General features: G+C 43.6%; 1 protein-coding gene and 1 long non-coding RNA gene across 7 annotated transcripts in view; one reads left to right on the forward strand and one right to left on the reverse strand.

The window, feature by feature from the left end:
- Positions 1 to 23,015, reverse strand: part of LOC139748992 (uncharacterized) — a 90,913-nt gene that overhangs the window by 57,280 nt on the left and 10,618 nt on the right. The gene's annotated exons all lie outside the window — the stretch shown is intronic.
- The window catches only part of LOC139748989 (protein white-like), a 37,808-nt gene that overhangs the window by 8,568 nt on the left and 6,225 nt on the right, over positions 1 to 23,015 (forward strand). For 2 of the 4 annotated variants that reach the window (XR_011712857.1, XM_071662341.1), the window contains exons 4-14: positions 2,814 to 2,935; positions 3,449 to 3,520; positions 3,851 to 3,949; positions 5,071 to 5,217; positions 5,444 to 5,535; positions 13,364 to 13,580; positions 14,098 to 14,217; positions 17,457 to 17,588; positions 18,919 to 19,147; positions 21,951 to 22,056; positions 22,256 to 22,424. Coding sequence is in view for 3 of the 4 variants with exons in the window: in XM_071662341.1 (XP_071518442.1) it covers positions 2,814 to 2,935; positions 3,449 to 3,520; positions 3,851 to 3,949; positions 5,071 to 5,217; positions 5,444 to 5,535; positions 13,364 to 13,580; positions 14,098 to 14,217; positions 17,457 to 17,588; positions 18,919 to 19,147; positions 21,951 to 22,056; positions 22,256 to 22,424 (1,505 nt within the window). In the remaining variant the exon portion in view is untranslated. The remainder of the gene's footprint in view (positions 1 to 2,813; positions 2,936 to 3,448; positions 3,521 to 3,850; positions 3,950 to 5,070; positions 5,218 to 5,443; positions 5,536 to 13,363; positions 13,581 to 14,097; positions 14,218 to 17,456; positions 17,589 to 18,918; positions 19,148 to 21,950; positions 22,057 to 22,255; positions 22,425 to 23,015) is intronic. The other 2 variants (XM_071662342.1, XM_071662344.1) reach the window with 1 other exon arrangement.

The raw sequence follows: 23,015 nt of genomic DNA on the forward strand, positions 1-23,015 counted from the left end.
AGGTAACGTTAAGAAGAGAGGACCGAGCCTAAGAGGGAATATCCTCACTTGGCTTCCTTCTCTGTTCCTCCTTATGGAAAAGTCAGAATGGGAGGGAAGGATTTACAGCCCTCCCCCCCCCCACTCCCTCCCCTTTTAGTCGTCTTCTACGACACGCGGGGAATACGTGGGAAGTATTCTTTCTCCCATATATACATATATTTCCATATTTACATAAATATCTACACTTAGTAAACAAGTACAGCACTTTAAACCTATCCTAAGGGATTCAATATCTGGTTAGTAATCAAACAATATGTCTTACTCATTAATCACACACACACACACACACACACACACACACACACACACACATATACATACCTATACATTTCAACTTATACATACATATACATACACAGACATATACATATATACACATGTACGTATCTATACTTACTGTCTTCATCCATTTTCGTCGCCACCCCGCCACACATGAAAAACAGCACCCCCTCCCAACGCGCGCGCCAGGTAGCGCTAGGAAAAGACAGCAAGGCCACATTCGTTCACACTCAGTCTCTAGCTGTCATGTAATATTGCACCGAAACCACAGCTCCCTTTCCACATCAAGGCCCCACAAAACTTTCCATGGTTTATCCCAGACGTTTCACATGCTCTGGTTCAATCCATTGACAGCACGTCGACCTTGGTATACCACATCGTTCCAATCAACTCTGTTCCTTACACGCCTCTCACCCTTCTTTGTGTTCAGGCCCCGATCGCTCAAAATCTTTTCCACTCCATCCTTCCACCTCCAATTTGGTCTCGCACTTCTCCTCGTTCCCTCCACCTCTGATACACATATCCTCTTTGTCAATCTTTCCTCACTCATTCTCTCGATGTGACCAAACCATTTCAATACATCCTCTTCTGCTCTCTCAACCACACTCTTTTTATTACCACACATCTCTCTTACCCTTTCATTCCTTACTCGATCAAACCATCTCACATTACATATTGTCCTCAAACATTTAATTTCCAACACATCTACCCTCCTCCGCACAACCCTATTCATATCCCATGCCTCGCAACCATATAGCATTGTTGGAACCACTATTCCTTCAAACATACCCGTTTTTGCTCTCCGAGATAACGTTCTCGCCTTCCACACATTCTTCAACGCTCCCAGAACCTTCGCCCCCTCCCCCACCCTGTGACTCACTTCCGCTTCCATGGTTCCATCCGCTGCTAAATCCACTCCCAGATACCTAAAACACTTCACTTCCTCCAGTTTTTCTCGATTAAAACTTACCTCTCAAATAACTTGTCCCTAAACCCTACAGAATCTAATTACCTTGCTCTTATTCACATTTATTCTAAGCTCTCTTCTTTCACACACTTTACAAAACTCAGTCACCAACTTCTGCAGTTTCTCACCCGAATCAGTCACCAGTGCTGTATCATCAGCGAACAACAATTGACTCACTTTCCAAGCCCTCTCATCCACAACAGACTGCATACTTGCCTCTCTCTCTCTCTCTCTCTCTCTCTCTCTCTCTCTCTCTCTCTCTCTCTCTCTCTCTCTCTCTCTCTCCAAAACTCTTGCATTCACTTCCCTAACAACTCCATCTATAAACAAATTTAATAACCATGGAGACATCACGCACCCCTGCCGCAAACCGACATTCACTGGGACCAATCACTTTCTTCTCTTCCTACTCGTACACCTGCCTTACATCCTTGCTAAAAACTTTTCACTACTTCTAGCAACTTACCTCCCACACCATATACTCTTAATACCTTCCACAAAGTATCTCTATCAACTTTATCATATGCCTTCTCCAGATCCATGAATGCTACATACAAATCCATTTGTTTTTCTAAGTATTTCTCACATACATTCCTCAAAGCGAACACCTGATCCATACATCCTCTACCACTTCTGAAACCACACTGCTCTTCCCTAATCTGATGCTCCGTACATTCCTTTACCCTCTCAATCAATACCCTCCGATATCATTTCCCAGGAATACTCAACAAACTTATACCTCTGTAATTTGAACACTCACCTTTATCCCGTTTGCCTTTGTACAATGGCACTATGCATACATTCCGCTAATCCTCAGGCACTTCACCATGAACCATACATACATTGAATATTCTTATCAACCAGTCAACAACATGGTTGCCCCGTTTTTTGATAAATTCCGCTGCAATACCATCCAAACCCGCTGCCTTGCCGGCTTTCATCTTCTGCAAAGCATTCACTACCTCTTCTTTGTTTACCAAACCATTCTCCCCGACCCTCTCACTTTGCACACCACCTCGACCAAAACACCCTATATCTGTCACTCTATCATCTAACACATTCAACAGACCTCCAAAACACTCACTCCATCTCCTCACTTCACCTCTACTTGTTATTACCTCCCCATGTGCCCCCTTCACCGATGTTCCCATGTTTTCTTGTCTTACGCACTTTATTTACCTCCTTCCAAAAATCTTTTTATTCTCCCTAAAATTTAATGATACTTTCTCACCCTAATATATATATATATATATATATATATATATATATATATATATATATATATATATATCCTTAGTTTCCTAAGTATTACGGTCGCTTTCCGCTGTATCTTGATTGTCCTGCCACTATTCCCTTGTTGCATCCGCCTGTACTCTGGTCGCATCCCCCAGTAACCCGGTCATGCTCATTCTGTACCGTAGCTGTATCCTCCTTATACTCTGGTTGCGTGCCCCTCTACCCAGGTCGTGTTCTCCCTTTAACCTGGTCGCATTCCGTCTGAGCCCCGTACAATTTCCTGCCACAGGGTCGCTGTACGTGAATGGACAACGTGTATCGCCAGAACTGCTGACGAGTCGGTCGGCCTACGTGCAGCAAGAAGATCTCTTCATCGGCACCTTCACCGTCAGAGAGCAGCTCCTCTTCCAGGTAGGTCCTCCTCGCTGTCCATATCTTTCCACTGAATCTATCGAGAGTGTTCCGTCGTTGCCTGTTCCTACGTCAAGAGCAACTCCCTTGAACTATAGGTCGCAGAAGAAAACCTAAACTCTACAGACCAGCTATCATTATTATGACTGGTTCTCGTACATAAAGCTGGTACTCCAAGGCATTACGTAGTACTGCCGTAGATATCCTTTAGTCCTTGTCTCTGTCCTCTAGGTTGACTCCTTCGTTCAGTAGAGGAATAAAGTATTTGGAAATAAGAACTATGATTTAACCAGACAAAGCTGCACTAAATATGACGGTCTCCACGGGTGAGCTGGCTGGCACATACAGTTAGGACCACACAATGGACACATTATGGGCGTATATTAATGTTACTTAATGTTTCTGATGTAAACACATGCACATTCATCTTGTGATAATTCATAGTTGTAAACATCTCTCAGATTATCATACGTAGTCGCCAGAAGAGACTGATGTGAACCGTTGCTCTCACAGGCCAACCTCAGGATGGACAGGAATATTCCTCAGGCACGGAGGGTCCAGCGGGTGGAGGCGGTCATGCAGGAGGTGAGTCTTGGGTCATGCAGGAGGTGAGTCTCGGGTCATGCAGGAGGTGAGTCTTGGGTCATGCAGGAGGTGAGTCTTGGGTCATGCAGGAGGTGAGTCTTGGGTCATGCAGGAGGTGAGTCTTGGGTCATGCAGGACTTAAGTAAGTCTAAGGTCATACAGGAGGCGAGTCTCGGGTAATGCAGGAGCCGAGTCTTGGGTCATGCAGATGAGTCTGGGGTCATGCTAGTGGTAAGATGTCGTTATTATTTTATGGAAAACGTACTAATTTCCTGTCGTGTTTGTACAATCTAGTTCTATGACCCAATTTGACCTCTATTACCATTACAGCTGAGTCTGACCAAATGCGCCAATACGTTGATTGGGGTCCCCGGCCGCTTGAAGGGCATCTCAGGAGGAGAGACCAAGCGGCTCGCCTTCGCCTGCGAGGTATGGTGACCCTGCCACCCTGCCAGTCCCTCCAGGGTAGGGGCATGGTGACCCTGCCACCCCTCTCACCCTCTGCCAGCTTCCGATCAAGCCTCTTTCCTCGTGTCGTCTTTCCTCCTCCAGTGATGTTTCTTTCACTGGTGTTCTTTTCTATCTCCAGTTTTTCCTACACTGAAGTCCATTCCACTGGCAACTTTGCGCCACACGTACCCACTCCACCGTTAACCTCTCCGGGTCTTCCCTCTCTGGTTATCTTTCCTTCCGTCCCTCTTATAATTTACAGGAGTCTTCTATTTACTGGTGCCCTCTTTTATCATATCCTCTCCATTTCCTCATTTTAATTTCTCCCTTCTCCACGATTTTGCCTCTTTCTGCACTTATTTTTCTGTAATTGATTCATCCCTTCCATTACTGTTCCATTCAGCGGTGTTCCCTTCCACGGTTATTGGAATTCCATGAGTGCTTGACTTTCATGGCCATAGCCACTGGCGAAGTTTCACTGGTGGTTCTCAGAAGATAGGCATCCCTCCTATTTGTGTTTCCTCCGTCATCATCCTTTATTCTCTGGTCACATCTTACATTTTCCCTTATGTACGTATCCGTTCACTGGCGGTTCCTGCTTCTGCCGTCTGTGGCATCTCTAACCCATACTTATGCCAGTCTTACCAGTATTTTTTCGAGTCATGTCTGGTCAGGTGCTTGCATCTGCTGGTGCTAATGCGACCTGGGTAACCTCCATTTATATTCCCTGCTGTTGTCTCTGGTACATTTCTACATTTCCGTTAATTTCCTTTCCATATCTTGCTGTTTGTCTTGCGTCTCTCTCGCTCAGGTCTGCTTCAGTGACATTTTAGATACAGATTCTGGCTGTGTTCCTTCCCTTCATCAAGTACCTACTTCTCTAGTGCTTCTATCCACCAGTCTTCCCTCTAGTACTGACCCTCACAATACTGGATATATCTCTGTTAATTGAAATGAATATTTTCATACATACTTTATCGTTAAGAATCAGGCATGTGCCTTAACACAGGTTCCCCCAGACCTGAATTCCAGCCTCTCTCTCTCTCTCTCTCTCTCTCTCTCTTGTTCAACACATGTTCAACACCTTCCTCCTGACGCAGGTTCTGACGGACCCACCGCTAATGTTCCTGGACGAACCTACCTCTGGCCTAGACTCCTTCATGGCCCAGAATATCGTGCAGGCCATGAAGACCATGGCCAATAGGGGCAAGACCATCATATCCACAATCCATCAGCCCAGTTCAGAGGTCAGTCATAAAACCCACTGTCACTCTCCTTAATAATATAATATAACTGATGTTATTCAGTACAGTGTATACAAAGGAATTAGGAGCCATTTTAGTCTCATATTCTTAAGGTGCCGATAGATCATTCGATGGCCATCCTCTCTCCTGAACTGTCAGCAACCATCATTTCTCGTGATCTGTCAGTAATCACTGTCTCACTTGATCTGTTAGTAGCCATGATCTGCAGGTGTTCGCTCTGTTCGACCGTGTCCTCCTGATGGGGGAGGGACGAGTGGCCTATCTGGGTACCACCTCGGGTGCTCTCTCCTTCTTCTCCGGGTAAGTTGCTCGGGATAACCATATCATTCCCTGGCGAATGAAGTTCTGTATCATCATTTGCAGGATCAGACTGATACCAAAACTATCAAACTGTCTGATGACTTAACCTGTTCTTGACCAACTTGGTAAACAAGTCAGTAAATGATCAAATGTCCAACAAAACAGGTCACCTTCCCCACCTTAGGTCGTCTATGTCTTGGCAAGTTCTCGTCTTGCCGTTCTTCCGTTCAGGGAGAAAATTGTTTGAGTAGATTCACACCACCGTTCTTAGTATGGCGAAAAGTTCTTGTACATCTTGGTGATATGACGTTTTCCTTAGCTAATGATGTTTGGTGAGGTAGTTACTGTAGTAATCATTTTTCATAACATATAAAAGTTGCTTGACAAGCATTTGCCCCCAAAATCGCTCACACTTCAATCCGGTATTTATGAGAGACAGTTTTCACTGATGCATCACATTATTACTGTGTAGTCGTTGGCAACTCAAGGGTGGGCCGTTTCGATAACTGTTTCCCTACCCCTCAAGGCTTTGGAACTCTACCCTCTCATGGCTTTCCCAACAACTTTAACCTGGTACATCTGAAAAGACAAGTTCACCACTTCCTCCAAAACTCGTAAATACTTGCCCTTGTCTGTTCTATTTCCCTTTCACTAACCTCTCTATATTTCAATTGAGGTCGGCCTTGATGAGGACTTTTGTCTCACCAATGTAGATAGACAGAGAAAGAGAGTGTGTTAGAGCGTAAGAAAGTAAATTCTAGATTGATGTGGTATTATTGGTGCGCATGGGGTATTAAGCATTTTGAACAGAAATGATGAAGAGCTTGTGGATCTGTGTGTTGAAAAAAGACTGTTGATTGGGAATATCTGGCTTAAAAGAGAGATATGCACAAGTGAACGTATGTGAGTAAGAGAGATGGTCAATGGGCTTCATCAAATTGCGTATGAATTGATAGTCATGTGAAATAGAGACTTTTGGACGTAAATGTGCTGAGAGGGGCAGAATGTAGGATGTCTGATCACTATCTTGTGGAGGCGAAGGTGAAGATTTGTGGAGGTCTTCAACTAAGAAGAGAGAATGTCGAAGAGGAGAAAGTGGTGAGAATAAGTGAGCTTGGAAAGGAGACTTGTGTGAAGAAACACCAGGAGGGATTTAGTATACAACGGCAAAAGGTGAGAGCAAATGAAGTAAGGGGAGTGGGTGAGGAATGAGATGTTTTTAGGGAAGCAGTGATGACATGTACAAGAGATGCATGTGGCACGAGAAAGGTGGGCAGATTAGAAAGAATAGTGAATGGTGGGATGAAGAAGTAGACTTGTTAGTGAAAGAGAAGTGAGAGACATTTGAACGATACTTAAAAGGAAAGAGTGCAAATGACTGGGAGATGCACAAGAATAAGCGGCAGGAGGTTAATAAGAAGGTGCAAGGGTTGAAAAAAAGGGCAAATGAGAGTTGGGGTGAGAGAGTCTCATTAAACTTTAGGTAGAATAAAAAGATGATTTGGAAGAGCGTAAATAATGTGTGAAAGACAAGAGAACAAATGGGAACATCGGAGAATGGGGCAAGGGGGGAAGTGATGATAGGTAGCGATGAAGTGAGGAGGAGATGAAGTGAGTGCTCTGAAGGATTACTGAATGTGTTTGATGATAGAGTGGCAGATGTAGGGTGTTTTGGTCGGGGTGATGGGTGAAGTGAGAGAGTCAGGGAGAGTGGTTTTGGTGAGGAGAGAAAAGATGGTGAAAGCCTTGCGGAAGATGAAATCCGGCAAGGCGGTGCGAGTGGATGGCATTACAGTGGAATTTATTAAGAAAGGGGGCGAATGTGTGAGAAATACTTAAAAAAACAGTTGGATTTGTACGTGGCATTTATGGATCTGGAGAAGGCATATGACAGGGTTGATAGAGATGTTTTGTTGAAGGTGTTAAGAATATATGTTGTGGGAGGTAAGCTGCTAAAAGCAGAGAAGTTTTTATCAAGGGTGTAAGGCATGTGTACGAGTACGAAGAGAGGGATTAATTGGTTTCCAGTGAAGGTTGGTCTGCGGCAGGGATGTGTGATGTCACCATGATTGTTTAATTTGTTTATGGATGGAGTGGTTAGGGAGGTAAATGCAAGAGTTTTGGAGAGTGGGATGAGAATGCAGTCTGTTTGGGAAGTGAGTCATTTGTTGTTTGTAGATGATACAGCACTGGTGGCTGGTTCGAGTGAGGAACTGCAGAAATTGGTGACTGAGTTTGTAAAATTGTGTGAAAGGAGAAAGTTGAGAGTAAATGTGAATAAGCGCAAGGTTATTCGGTTCAGTAGGGTTGAGGGACAAGTTAGTTGGGATGTAAGTTTGAATGGAGAAATATTGGAGGAAGTGAAGTGTTTTAAATATCTGGGAGTGGACTTGGCAGCAAATGGAACCATGGAAGCAGAAGTCACGAGGTGAGGGAGGGGGAGAAGGTTCTGGGCGCGATGAAGAATGCGTGGAAAGAGAGAACGTTATCTTGGAAAGCAAAAATGGGCATGGTTGAATGAATAATAGTTCCAACAATATTTCATGGTTGCGAGGCATGGGCTATATATTTATATAGGGTGAGGAAAGGATGACAAAGAGGATATATGTGTCAGAAGTGGAGGGAACAAGGATAAGTGGGAGACCAAATTGGAGGTGGAAGGGTGGAGTGAAAAAGATTTGGAGTGATCGGGGCCTGAACATGCAGGAGGGTGAGATGTGTGCAAGGAATTAGAACGATATGGTATAATGGGGTCGACGTCCTGTCAATGGACTGAGCCAGGGCATGTGGAACGTTTGGGGTGAGCCATGGACAGGGAGCTGTGGTTTCGGTGCCTTACACATGACAGCTAGAGACTGAGTGTGAACAAATGTGGCCCTTCTTCATCTGCGTCATCTGGTTTCAGAAGTGGTAGAGGATGTGTGGATCAGGTGTTTGCTTTGAAGAATGTATGTGAGAAATACTTAGAAAAACAGATGGATTTGTATGATTAGCATTTATGGATGGAGAGAAGGCATATGATAAAGTTGATAGAGATGCTTTGTGGAAGGTATTAAGAGTATATGGTGTGGGAGGTAAATTGCTAGAAGCAGTAAAAAGATTTCACCAAAGATGTAAGGCATATGTACGAGTAGGAAGAGAGGAAAGAGATTGGTTCCCAGTGAATTTCGGTTTGCGGCAGGGGTGCGTGATGTCTCCATGGTTGTTTAATTTGCTTATGGATAGGGTAGTTACGGAGGTGAATGCAAGAGTTTTGGAGAGAGGGGCAAGTATGCAGTTTGATTGGTTCCCAGTGAATGTCGGTTTGCGGCAGGGATGTGTGATGTCTTCATGGTTGTTTGATTTGTTTATGGATGGGGTGGTTAAGGAGGTGAATGCAAGAGTTTTGGAGAGAGGGGCAAGTATGCTGTATGTTCTGGAGAGAGGGGCAAGTATGCAGTATATTCTGGAGAGAGGGGCAAGTATGCAGTATGTTCTGGATGACAGGGCTTGGGAGGTGAGCCAGTTGTTGTTCGCTGATGATACAACGCTGGTGGCTGATTCGGGTGAGAAACTGCAGAAGTTGGTGACTGAGTTTGGTAAAGTGTGCAAAAGAAGAAAGCTGAGAGTAAATGCGAATAAGAGCAAGGTTATTAGGTTCAGAAGGGTTGAGGGACAAGTTAATTGGGAGGAAAGTTTGAATGGAGAAAAACTAGAGGATGTGAAGTGCTTTAGATATCTAGGAGTGGATCTAGCAGCGGATGGAACCATGGAAGCGGAAGTGAGTCACAGGGTGGGAGAGGGGGCGAAAGTTCTGGGAGCGTTAAAGAATGTATGGAAGGCGAGAACGTTATCTCGGAGAGCAAGAATGGGTATGCTTGAAGGAACAGTGGTTCCAACAATGTCATATGGTTTGCGAGGCATGGACTATAGATAGGGTTGTACGTAGGAGGGTGGATGTGTTGGAAATGAAATGTTTGAGGACAATATGTGGTGTGAGGTGCTTTGATCGAGTAAGTAATGGAAAGGTAAGAGAGATGTGTGGAAATAAAAAGAGTGTGGTTGAGAGAGCAGAGGCGGGTGTGTTGAAATGGTTTGGTCACATGGAAAGAATGAGTGAAAAAAAAACTGACAAACAGGATATATCTGTCAGAGGTGGAGGGAACGAGGAGAAACGGGAGACCAAATTGGAGGTGGAAAGATGGAGTGAAAAAGATTTTGAGCGATTGAGGCCTGAACATACAGGAGGGTGAAAGGCGTGCAAGGAATAGAGAGAATTGGAACGATGTAGTATACCGGGGTCGATATGCTGCCAATGGATTGAACCAGGGCATGTGAAGCGTCTAGGGTAAACCATGGAAAGTTTTGTGGGTCCTGGATATGGAAAGGGAGCTGTGGTTTCGGTGCATTATACATGACAGCTAGAGACTGAGTGTGAACGAATGTGGCCTTTGTTGTCTTTTCCTAGCGCTACCTCGCGCTCATGCGGGGGGTGTCATTTCATGCGTGGCGGGGTGGCGACGGGAATGAATAAAGGTAGCAAGTATGAATTATGTACATGTATATATATATATATATATATATATATATATATATATATATATATATATATATATATATATATATATATACGTTGAAATGTATAGGTATGTATATGTGCGTGTGGACGTGTATGTATATCCATGTGTATGTGGGTGGGTTGGGTCATGCTTTCGTCTGTTTCCTTGCGCTACCTCGCTAACGCGGGAGACAGCGACAAAGTATAATATATATATATATATATATATATATATATATATATATATATATATATATATATATATATATATATTATCCCTGGGGATAGGGGAGAAAGAATACTTCCCACGTATTCCCTGCGTGTCGTAGAAGGCGACTAAAAGGGGAGGGAGCGGGGGGCTGGAAATCTTCCCCTCTCGTTTTTTTTTTTAATTTTCCAAAACAAGGAACAGAGAAGGGGGCCAGGTGAGGATATTCCCTCCAAGGCCCAGGCCTCTGTTCTTAACGCTACCTCGCTAACGCGGGAAATGGCGAATAGTTTGAAAGAAGAAAGAAAATATATATATATATATATATATATATATATATATATATATATATATATATATATATATATATATATATATATATATTAGGTATTAGGTTATTAGGTACAGTAGGGTTGAGGGTCAAGTCAATTGGGAGGTGAGTTTGAATGGAGAAAAACTGGAGGAAGTGAAGTGTTTTAGATATCTGGGAGTGGATCTGGCAGCGGATGGAACCATGGAAGCGGAAGTGGATCATAGGGTGGGGGAGGGGGCGAAAATTCTGGGGGCCTTGAAGAATGTGTGGAAGTCGAAAACATTATCTCGGAAAGCAAAAATGGGTATGTTTGAAGGAATAGTGGTTCCAACAATGTTGTATGGTTGCGAGGCGTGGGCTATGGATAGAGTTGTGCGCAGGAGGATGGATGTGCTGGAAATGAGATGTTTGAGGACAATGTGTGGTGTGAGGTGGTTTGATCGAGTGAGTAACGTAAGGGTAAGAGAGATGTGTGGAAATAAAAAGAGCGTGGTTGAGAGAGCAGAAGAGGGTGTTTTGAAGTGGTTTGGGCACATGGAGAGAATGAGTGAGGAAAGATTGACCAAGAGGATATATGTGTCGGAGGTGGAGGGAACGAGGAGAAGAGGGAGACCAAATTGGAGGTGGAAAGATGGAGTGAAAAAGATTTTGTCTGATCGGGGCCTGAACATGCAGGAGGGTGAAAGGAGGGCAAGGAATAGAGTGAATTGGAGCGATGTGGTATACCGGGGTTGACGTGCTGTCAGTGGATTGAATCAAGGCATGTGAAGCGTCTGGGGTAAACCATGGAAAGCTGTGTAGGTATGTATATTTGCGTGTGTGGACGTATGTATATACATGTGTATGGGGGGGGGGTTGGGCCATTTCTTTCGTCTGTTTCCTTGCGCTACCTCGCAAACGCGGGAGACAGCGACAAAGTATAATAAAAAAAATAATATATATATATATATATATATATATATATATATATATATATATATATATATATATATATTTATATATATATATATTTTTTTTTACATAAGTATACTTATGTATATCTCGCTTTTTAAACCAGGTATTCCCAATCATCAGTCCTTTTTCAGCACATAAATCTACAAGCTCTTCACCATTTCATTTACAACACTGAACACCCCATGTATACCAATTATTCCCTCAACTGCCACATTACTCACCTTTGCATTCAAATCACCCATCACTATAACCCGGTCTCGTGCATCAAAACCACTAACACACTCATTCAGCTGCTCCCAAAACACTTTCCTCTCATGATCTTTCTTCTCATGCCCAGGTGCATATGCACCAATAATCACCCACCTCTCTCCATCAACTTTCAGTTTTACCCATATTAATCGAGAATTTACTTTCTTACATTCTATCACATACTCCCACAACTCCTGTTTCAGGAGTATTGCTACTCCTTCCCTTGCTCTTGTCCTCTCACTAACCCCTGACTTTACTCCCCAGACATTCCCAAACCACTCTTCCCCTTTACCCTTGAGCTTCGTTTCACTCAGAGCCAAAACATCCAGGTTCCTTTCCTCAAACATACTACCTATCTCTCCTTTTTTCACATCTTGGTTACATCCACACACATTTAGGCACCCCACTCTGAGCCTTCGAGGAGGATGAGCACTCCCCGCGTGACTCCTTCTTCTGTTTCCCATTTTAGAAAGTTAAAAAATACAAGGAGGGGAGGATTTCTGGCCCCCCGCTCCCGTCCCCTCTAGTCGCTTTCTACGACACGCGAGGAATACGTGGGAAGTATTCTTTCACCCCTATCCCCAGGGATAATATACATATATATATATATATACATATACACATACACACACATACACATACATACGCACATATACACACACACACACATGCATATATATACATATGAAAAAATGTAAGAAACAATTTAGAAAACTGAAACTTCTAGCTTGAAATGAATATATATATATATATATATATATATATATATATATATATATATATATATATATATATATATATATATATATGTGTGTGTGTGTGTGTGTGTGTGTGTGTTACTGGGCTGGGTTTAATTGTGGTTACAGTGGGAGTGAAAAATCACCTTTGGTAAGGCAGTACCATGGTCAGCTGACGAGCGTACAGTCTCGTCAAAGGCCTTTTGCGGAAGTCCCTGCTACTGAGTGTAGCGCAGCACTGAAGCTGCAGTGGTCCCTGGAAACAGGTTCCTGGGGTGATTGTCCCTGGACGGGGTTCCTGGGACTGTGTAGTTATAATGCATTCCAGGAGGTCAGTGAGTTCCGTGTGTCGCAGTGCAGCCGGTTGGTCGGGCTCTCACTCGTGTTGATGTGCCTCAGTGACTGTGGACAAGGTAAAGCCCACCAAGCTGATGAAAATTTCTTACCATTTCCTTTTGGTAGAATTCTTGATAGTTCTTTCTAACTAATGAATAATGAATAATCATAATCATTTAAGGAAAATTTCCGACACTATGAATTGTCCCTAAATAGTTTAATGAGCAGGATTACAAATTACTGTAGCAAAAACGTAACACGATAACTAGTAGACTTCTTACAGGTGATCAACTTGCTCAGTATGCACAGCATTAGAATGTTTACACAAACATGCATTATGTCACAGTCACTGTTTACTTCTTAACAGAAAGAAATCGATTTCATGGTTTGCTGTATGGAACCTTAACGTTGGTCATGACTACATACTGTACTTTCTATTCCTTAACATAAATTCTATCTTCCTATTCCTGTTTCTCCCATGTTCTCCCACGCAGCATGGGGCTGGCCTGTCCCAAAAACTTTAACCCAGCAGACTTCTTCATCTCGACGCTTGCCATTGAGCCAGACAGAGAAGCTGAGTGTCGGGATTTCGTGCGCAAGACTTGTGACGCATTCGCCTCCAGCAGTAGTGGTCAGGAGGTGGTACAGGCGACCGCAGCCAATGCAAAGGCCCCATCCAGTGGTGTGGCTGTTTCACATGATCAGGTGCAGGTGAGGAGAAGCTGCACTTGTCTGGTGAGAGGTCAGGACTCTTTTTTTGACGACTATGTTAATCTGGGCAGAAGCAAGACATTACTGGGAGGCCAGGGTTGCCCTGCTGAGTATACTTAATAAGGGAGTGGAATCATCACTGAACACTTACTGTAGGTCTGCCTGGTGAAGGGATAAGTCATCAAGGGCCAGGATTATCTAGTAAAGATCAAGCTTATGTGGTTAGACGCTTCCTCTTTCTTCGGTAGAGGAGAGGGACTTAACTAAAAGCATTCCAGGTCTCTGCCATCACGGAAGAGGCTCTTGTCCTAGACATACTGTTGTAAGGTCATGAGACATGACTTCGACTCGACTCGACGGTGGATGGGCAGGAGGCTTCAGGTTTACTATCATTTTTCCACACACATGAATTAGAAATTTAGGATACGGTTATTGTCCCTCAGCTAATAAAAGATAGCTATGCGTTTCTTCTTTCATCGTAATATCATGTTAACATACCCCGTGCACTCCGACACAGGTGGCCAGGTCTCCGTACAAGGCAAAATGGTTCGAACAGCTCAGGGCTGTGCTCAAGCGATCCTTCCTGGCCAACATCCGGGAACCCATGGTGCTCAGGGCTAAGGTCTTCCAGGTCGTGGTAAGTACCATCATGATCAACATATAAGTATAGCAGCAGCAGCAGCAGTGATGCTACCGATTATACCGATTATAAGAGTAATGATGATAATGATAATTATCATAATAGCTGTTATGATGATATTGATGACAATAACAGTAATGATGACAATAATTGTAATAATGATTGCTATTGTTTTTATATATAACTGCCTCTGCCTTAGTGAGGTAGCAGCAGGAACATATGAACATGGGCCTTGTGAGCAAACATCCATTCTCTGTCATGTAAAATGCACCGAAATCAGGACCCACCATCCGCAGAGCTCCACAGATTAATCTCTGGTTAACCTGACCGCTTCATCACCCCTAGTTCAGTCTGTTAGTAGGACGATGCTCTCCTCTCCCCCTTATACCACATCGATCTAATTTGTTCTGTCCTATGCACGCGTCCCAGTCTTCCTGACTGTTATATCCTCGATAACCCAAAACCTTTACAATCTGTCCCTCCATCTTCGCCTTGGTCTCACCATTTCCCCCTTTTCCCCTCCATTTGTAACACACAGATCATCTCAATCAGTCGTTCTACTTTTATCCTCCATTCGTCCAGGCCATTTCAGATTTGTCACACAGGCTCATTCCTCACACGATCAACGTCCCTCACACTATATATCCACCTTCTTCCATCCTTTTACGTTCACTATCCAAGCCTCACATTCATACAACACTGTCTGGACTGCTATACCTACAAACACACCCATCTTTACCCTGATAGGTACTGACTGACACCACCCTGCCTACACTCCTCCCTGCCTACAATCCTTCCTGTATCCACGACCATTGTCCTCCCTCCCAGCCTCGGACTTACCTCGGCCACGGTGGTTGCACCCAGGCCACTGCACGTCCTGCAGATCCTCCCCACACAAACATAAACCCCGGTACCTCATCCCCTGCTCCCCCTCATTACCTTATTGTTGTTCATTCGCTCTCAACTTTCATTTGTCACGCTCTCTCCTGTCAAGCTTCCCTGCCACAGGAGCTGTGTCATTTGCGGACAGCAGCTGACCTGACCTCCAGGCTCTCATTCCCCCCCCCCACCTATCCCCCTCCCCCTCCAGCAAAATAGACTTTCCTCGTCGTCGTCCTGGGACACTCCCTCACCACTCCATGAACATAATAAACGATTTTGGTGACAACAGTCATCCTTCACGTCGACCCAACTTCACTCCCACACGCGCCTTACTCTCCTGGTATAAGTTAACTACAATTAGTAGTGTTCTATCCCATATAATCGTAGCACCTTCCACAAAGTCTCTCTGTCGACCCAATCACACATGTATGATGCATACCTCCATCCCCGCTCTCCCGGACATCTTACCAGGGACACTCAACTGATTTGCACCTCTGTAATTCGAACATTTACTTTCGTTTACCTTATCTTAGTACTTATACAGTAACTATACATGTATGCACTCTGACACTCCTCAGCCATCTCACCTTACGCCATACAAACGTTCAATAGCTTCACGAAGCAGTCCATCAACCACACGGTAGCCAGACCCGGGGAGAAAACCCACTGCAGTCTTAACCACTACAGCCAACCTGCTCACACTTCATAATAATAATAATAATAATAATAATAATAATAATAATAATAATGATGATGTTGATAACAATGATAATAATAGTAATGATAATAATAATGATAATGATAATGATAATAATGATAATGATATTGTGACTATTCATATCGGTATTGTCTTCTATTATTTCATTATCATTATTTGCAATAGTGAAAGTAGTAGCGTTATTATCACAATTATCATTACCGTAATGATGATGAACAATGATATAACGTTAATGATACCATCATCAGGAATTACTGATAAGATATACTGCATGAATAGAACCACAAGGCTATGTCCAGGACCTGGATTTCTTATCATCTATATCAACCATCTGGAAACAAGACTCGCAAGTGGAAAACTCAAAATCCACCGACGATACGAAACTAGAAAATGAAGTTGTAAGAAAGCCAGGGGAGAGCTGCTCTGCGACTGTCAGAGGTCGACCAAATGATGCCGTCGTCAGATATGGCAAATGGAAATCTATGTCGACGGATTCACAGTAACGCATTTTCGTGGCAATGTATTAGAAAACAGTACAAATGTTTGGTAAATCTAAAATATGGAAAGCATCACTTAAGCGTATGTGTGTGATAAAGCAATCAGTTAGGTTTCATAGCTTTCAAACCTAACCTGTTTGATGAAAGACACACTACTATACTTAATAACGTCTTAGCTACACCACTTATATAAGTGCGAGGTACGGGCATGCTTGTCATGTGTACTTGGGGTTGGTGGTTCTTACTAGAGTTGTTTTAAAGGGAAGGATCCAGTGCCGTTGTACAGAACTGAATGCCGAGCATGTTGAGGTGGATCTGCACTTGGAGGATCTTTGTTTCATTGTCAAGGTGTTGAGTGCTTGTGATTGTCTCCTGTTCTTCTCACAAAACTTTATCACAGACAAAACAAAACGAATACAGAGAAGAGTAACAAATTAATACTTCAACTGGAATTGAACCCGATGATAAAGACGCAGACGACATCTACAACTGTTTCCTCTGATGAAGTTAAGACAATAAAAGATCCAATATAAAGGTTTACAATATGCTAATTAATTCCAGTAACGTAATGACGATAATTTGTCCACGTTAATTGGAGATCAAATGACCAATGAAGGAGACGTAAGGCGCTTGGTGCAAAACTGTCTGCAGCAGTGAAGGTCCTTAGTAGCAGAGGAAGCTACATACGTACTAACCGAATATCATCAATACATCCAAATATCTCAAGATTATTGACCCAACGTTAGCAATACATCCAAATATCTCAAGATTATTGACCCAACGTTATTAGTCTCAACTTTATTTCCTATCCACATGAGTGATGAAGATCCTTCCCTGATGCTGAGTGACTGTAATAAGATCAATATGTTTCTCCTTCATCCTTTGATATAAGATTTTCTTGTTATGATATTCCCTCTCTCGTGGATGCTGTGTCTCCCCAGCTATTCTCCTGACACTTGATCTGCCGGAGGGAGTGGTGGGTGGGTGGGTGGGTGGGTGGGTTGAGGAGCCGCCTGCACAACGATGGGTCACAGTTTTGGTGGCCACAGTTGCTGTCTTCCACATGATAACCTCCTCATACACCAACAGGTTTATTTTTGTTTGGCTTTCTCATCTACTTCCTTATGTCTGGCCAACAGCTGATCGGACTCCTGCTGGGAGTGATCTATCTGGACCAAGACATTAACCAGGCCGGCATCACCAACATCAACGGCGCCATGTTCCTCCTCCTCACACAGATGAGCTTCACCAACGCCTTCGGAGTCGTGAACGTGAGTCCTCGCCCGCCTGGGTCCGCCTGGCCCGGGGCCTCGTACTGCGAGTGTAATCTTGACTCGCTTTTTACTTTCTGTTTTCTTTAATAATTTTGTTTTTCTGTCTAGTGCCTCTCCTAATATCTTACTTCTCTCTGAGGCCCAGTTGTCTAATTATGTTCTCACTAGTCTCTTTTTCATATATAATCTCCACACAAACTGTGATGTTATGTGGCTCAAGCCTTCTCCATACTACCACACTTTTCCTTTGTTTCTCCTATTGCTCTTCTAATTCTCCAAATTTCATATCCTTCTTCAACTATCTAATCTGCTACCAAGAAACTGTGATATCCCACACCGGCAAGCCGAGATCCTCTACCTCGGGGATTTTAACGTTCACCACAGGGAAGGAACGGTCGAGTACCTTTCATATGGATGGTGTAGGGGTTGAAACCCTCGCGGCCTCCTTCTCAATTATTTAGAACAAATTATGTCCCATCCTGACAGCTGTGACCATTCTCCTAATACTGTCGATCTGTTTTTCACCTCTAGGGCTTGGAAAAATTCTCTTTCCTATGGCCCCCATTCAGCTTTTATCACTGCACGTAATGGCTGCAAGCACGTTAACTGTGAGGCAAAGCGTTCCTTTATTCAGAGGAAGGGCGATAACCATTGGTAGGTATTTCTGGTCTTAAGCTAAGGACATCACTAACAACCTCTGTCGCTCTACCATTCCTTCACTTTTCCGTTCTGACGGTACTACAGCTGACTCTCCCGTAGACAAAACAACTCTGGTTCCCGTTTCTCCCCTAACTCCACCTTGGATAACTCGAACATACCTTCACCCCTGATGCTCCTCTTACTAATCCTATGTCTCTCCCCGTAATCTCTTTTTGGAGTGTCTGAAAAGAGCTTCTTTCTCCGGACATGGGGAAGGCTTATGGTCCTGATGGCATTCATCACTATGAGCTGAAAGAGTGTGCCTCTGAACTTGTGCCTCTGAACTTGTGCCTGTGCTTGCTCGTTTGTTCCGTTTCTGCTTAAACACCAAAGTTTTCCCCTCGCCTTGGAAACATGCATTGATACATCCCATCTCTAAGAGGAATGACCATTCTCACCCCTCTAACTTTTGCCGCAATGGATTACCAAATTCACGGAAGAAAAACACTTATAATACACAGTGTAATATTTTGTAAACTAACTTGCAATCTTGTATTATAGAAACTAACGTATATAGCAGTTAACATCTTGTATCATATACAGTTTCCCGGGTGGGAACGTACTCATACGGGAGGGTTCTTATCTTGTACTGGTGGAGGCTAACACTGAGGCTTGGGTATGCCGCCAGACATTCTGCGCGGAGCTGCCCATCTTCCTGCGCGAACACTTCAACGGCATGTACCGCGCAGGGATCTACTACTTGTGCAAGAACCTGGCGGAGATGCCGTTCACCGTGTTCCTCCCCATGATCTTCATCGCCATACCTTACTACATGATTGGCTTCAACCCAGACGTAGAGAACTTCTTCATCTGTATGGCAATCCTCATCCTCGTAGCAAACTCTGCTGTCTCATACGGTGAGCACCATATCTCCACATTGCTAGCCACACTCTCCATCATGTCAAAGATTCTGTCATCACTAGCACCAATCTATCTTCGCAGACAGTATATCATCATGCAGAGAAATTCTCATCTAAGTAAATCCTATATAGTTAAGTAACTATTGATAACGCCAGACCTCAAACAAATGAAGTGAATAAACCATTATCTAATAATTATCTAATAATCTAATATTATCTAATATTAAGACATTATCTGATCATACATCATTATATCATCAGTCACCCTCCCATCTTGTGAAGCAGCTATTCAAACCTTTCATTCATATTTCGTTTACATGATACATGAAACTTGTTATGTCTTAAAAATCTTCTGTTGAGAGTGACTCCATCATGCTAAGCTTTCCTTTAAACATTCAGAGACGCAATGAAGTTAAGCGATCGTCCGTCTTCTTATATGACGTAACTCTAACTCTTATATTATCGTCTTGCTAACTCAGTCTTCTTTAGTATATAAAGCAGCTTGTGATCAAACTGACTCTTTTCGTATCATGTCATAAACATCTTTCATCTAACATCATGCACGAAGCATCACCACCACTTTCAACACTTCCTTACCACAGGAAGAAACTGTCCATCATATCCTTCACTTCTCCATCATGTAAAGTATCGCTCCATATCTTAAGCGATCACGACTAGGTTAATCAAACTCTTTCCGTCAAATCAAGTATTTGAATATCATGATCAAATCTTCATAATGCAAAACCACTCCTCATCATGTTGATCAACTCCGTCACATCTACAGCGTTACGTAACTCTTGCATTTAGTCATCCCTCAACAGGTAAGGTAACTCACCGTCATGTTATCGACTGCCCCTCTTGTTAAAACGACTGACCATCGTATTAAGTAACTCCTCGTCATATCAAGTAACTCCTTGTCATTACGTGGGCGATTCCTCTTCATTTTCAGCAACCTGTAACCAAAGTGATCGAAAATTATCATGTTACGGAACTGTCCATGAAGCTGAGTAACATTTCCCCTTGCTAATTCTGTCTATTACTCAACTTTCCATCCTTCTAAAGAGCCATCTCGAGTGTTAAGCATCTCCATCACGTAAGGGAATCTTCCTTCACGCCAAGCAACTCTCCTTCGCCTGCACAACTGACACAATTTTTCAATCAACTTTCCTTCCATGTTTGCAGCTCTGTCTCGTTGTACAAACAACTCTTCTGTAAGTAGACAGACTATCCATTACGCTGAAAAAGTCATCTCTCGTTATGCTCCTCATCTGTATCCTGCAACATTCCTGCAGCTGTATCCTGCATTACCCCTGTATATTACTCTCCCTAAAGTTACTAACTAAAGTTAAGTCACATAGTAGAGTTTGGGTTGTACCTCTTTGGTTAGGAGATTGGTTGACTGACCGTGATTAATGGTCAAGCCTCAGACTGGTTAGACGTAATAAGTGATATACCACAAGGACCAGTCCTGGGACCAGTTCTCTTTCTCATACATATCAGTGATATTGATAATGAGCTGCACTGTAACATATCGAAATTTGCAGACGATACTAAGTTGGGAATCAAATCTACAACAAAAGTTGAACGTCTGCAACTTAAAACAGACATAGACAAACTGATGGACTGGGCTCATAATTGGCAAATGACTTATAATATCGATAAGTGCAAAGTCTTACATGTCGGTGGCAAGAATGAAAAGGCAAGCTACAATATGAATTCTGCTGAACTGAAAAAGACTTGGGTGTGATGATAATCTCTGGTGCTGTAAAGCAAAGTAAACTGCGCAGGAGCAGTTAAAAAGGCAAACAAAATTCTTGGGCTCACTGGTAGGGCTACCACATTAAAGTCCAGGGAAATTATTCTTATTTCTTATAAGTCACTCGAACGTTGCCGTCTCGAATATTGTGTTCAATTTTAGTCTCCCTACTTGAGGAAGACAGACACAAGGGTAGAAACGAGCTGCAAGATGATTCCCAGACTGAGAAACAAATTCTATGAAGGCCGATAACGACTTGGATCTATTTAGTGTAGGAACAAGCATGTTAAGGGGGTGATTGGCGCAGACATTAAGAATTATCAAAGGCTTCGATAATGTCGATCGAACGACTTACACAGGGATAGAATCGGCTGATTTCACTCGTAGTAAATTATGGTTACAAACTCGTGGGTAAATGTTTACCTCAAAAAAGGCAAAATACTTTTTTTCCCCACCAGGATTGTTAACAATTGGAAAGATTTACTTATTAAAGTTGCTGAAAGTAGTACAAAGATAAGTTTCAGAATAGACTTGATAAATATTTCGCTTCAAAACCAAGAATGACAGTATTTGCGCCTCCTTAGCTACATGAAAAGTATGTAATGTTTTTTCTATCTTTTATATGTACGATTTCTCCTCATACCTCACTGATCTACGATATTTGTGTCTCTTCCACTACCATAAACATCCTCGAATTGACCTCGTGGTCTGTTGCTGTTTGAATTCCTATGTGTTCCTCGGCATTTCTCCTTTTTAGAACCCTTGACTCGTGTTAAGCAATCTTCCTGGCAAAAGCCACTCACTACCGCACTCGACAGCTCGACCCAGCGCGAAATAGTTCTTTTCCTTTCTAACCCTTGGCAACACTTCTTAGCACAACGACAATCTTTTTAGCACTAAACTACTCTCCCTATCGCTAGATATTCTCCTTCTCTCTAATGCTAAGTGACTCTCCCTGTCGCTAACCATTCTCCCTCTCCCAAGTGCTAAGCAAAGCTAATCCAGCACCTGTGCATGCCAGATTAAGGATCTCCCTACCGTCAGGGTACATGGTGTCCTGCCTGGCGAAGGACGTTAACATGGCGTTGGCTATCTCGGCTCCTCTCATCATACCGCTCATGCTTTTCGGAGGCTTCTTCCTCAACTCCCAGTAAGTGGTCCAGATGGGGACTTCTTCCTCAATTCCCAGAAAGTGGTACAATGAGGCGACATGAAGGATAATGTAGTGAGAGAGAGAGAGAGAGAGAGAGAGAGAGAGAGAGAGAGAGAGAGAGAGAGAGAGAGAGAGAGAGAGAGAGAGAGAGAGCAGTAGGGAGACCATACACTGACCCCCGACTCTATCTCGCCAGGTCAGTGCCCATTAGCTTTGTCTGGATCAAGTACATCTCGTGGTTTAACTACGGCAACGAAGCTCTCATGATTAACCAGTGGGCCACCATCAACAACATTTCTTGTGAAACCTTGGCCAATTGTTACAGTTCTGGGGATGAGGTCCTTACGTTCCTTGGCTACAGTGAGGTAGGTGGTATGTATGGCTTGGTGATCTAGCTAGGTGTAAGTGGTACAGGAGAAAACGGGAGTTTGGCGCTCACACTTGCCCACATTGTGGGAACATCTTTGCCAGCTCCCGGGGCGGTAGGGTCCACGAGAGGCGGGCACATGCCAACTCCCTCCACCAGGAGTTGGTGACCCGGAACGTCTTGTCTAAGGCAAGATGATCCGACGACGAGATAGAGCTCCTCGCTAGGACAGAGGTAACGATGGCAGCTGGTCCCTCTTTAGTAGCAGAACAGAGCCTGAACCAGCGGTTACAGGCTACTGTTCCCTACCGGACGGTCGAGGCAATCAAGGGCCTCAGATGGAAGACATCATACAAGTCCCGCGTTCAGGCACCACGCGAGGAAAGGCGTCTGCGTGCTAACTTCGCTGGACAGGTCCTTGAAGACGAATGGGAGGAGGTACCACCAATGACAATCTGGCCGGAAGCTCTCTACCCCTTTTGGGATGCCGTCTTCTCGCGGCCATCCGAAACGGACAGACTTGCCATCACCGATTACGACCTAACATGCGAACCACTGGCAGGGGTTCTAACAGTGGGAGAGGTAGCAC

This window comes from Panulirus ornatus, chromosome 6 (genome assembly GCF_036320965.1).
Source record: "Panulirus ornatus isolate Po-2019 chromosome 6, ASM3632096v1, whole genome shotgun sequence".
In the NCBI taxonomy this organism is placed as follows: Eukaryota; Metazoa; Arthropoda; class Malacostraca; order Decapoda; family Palinuridae; genus Panulirus; species Panulirus ornatus.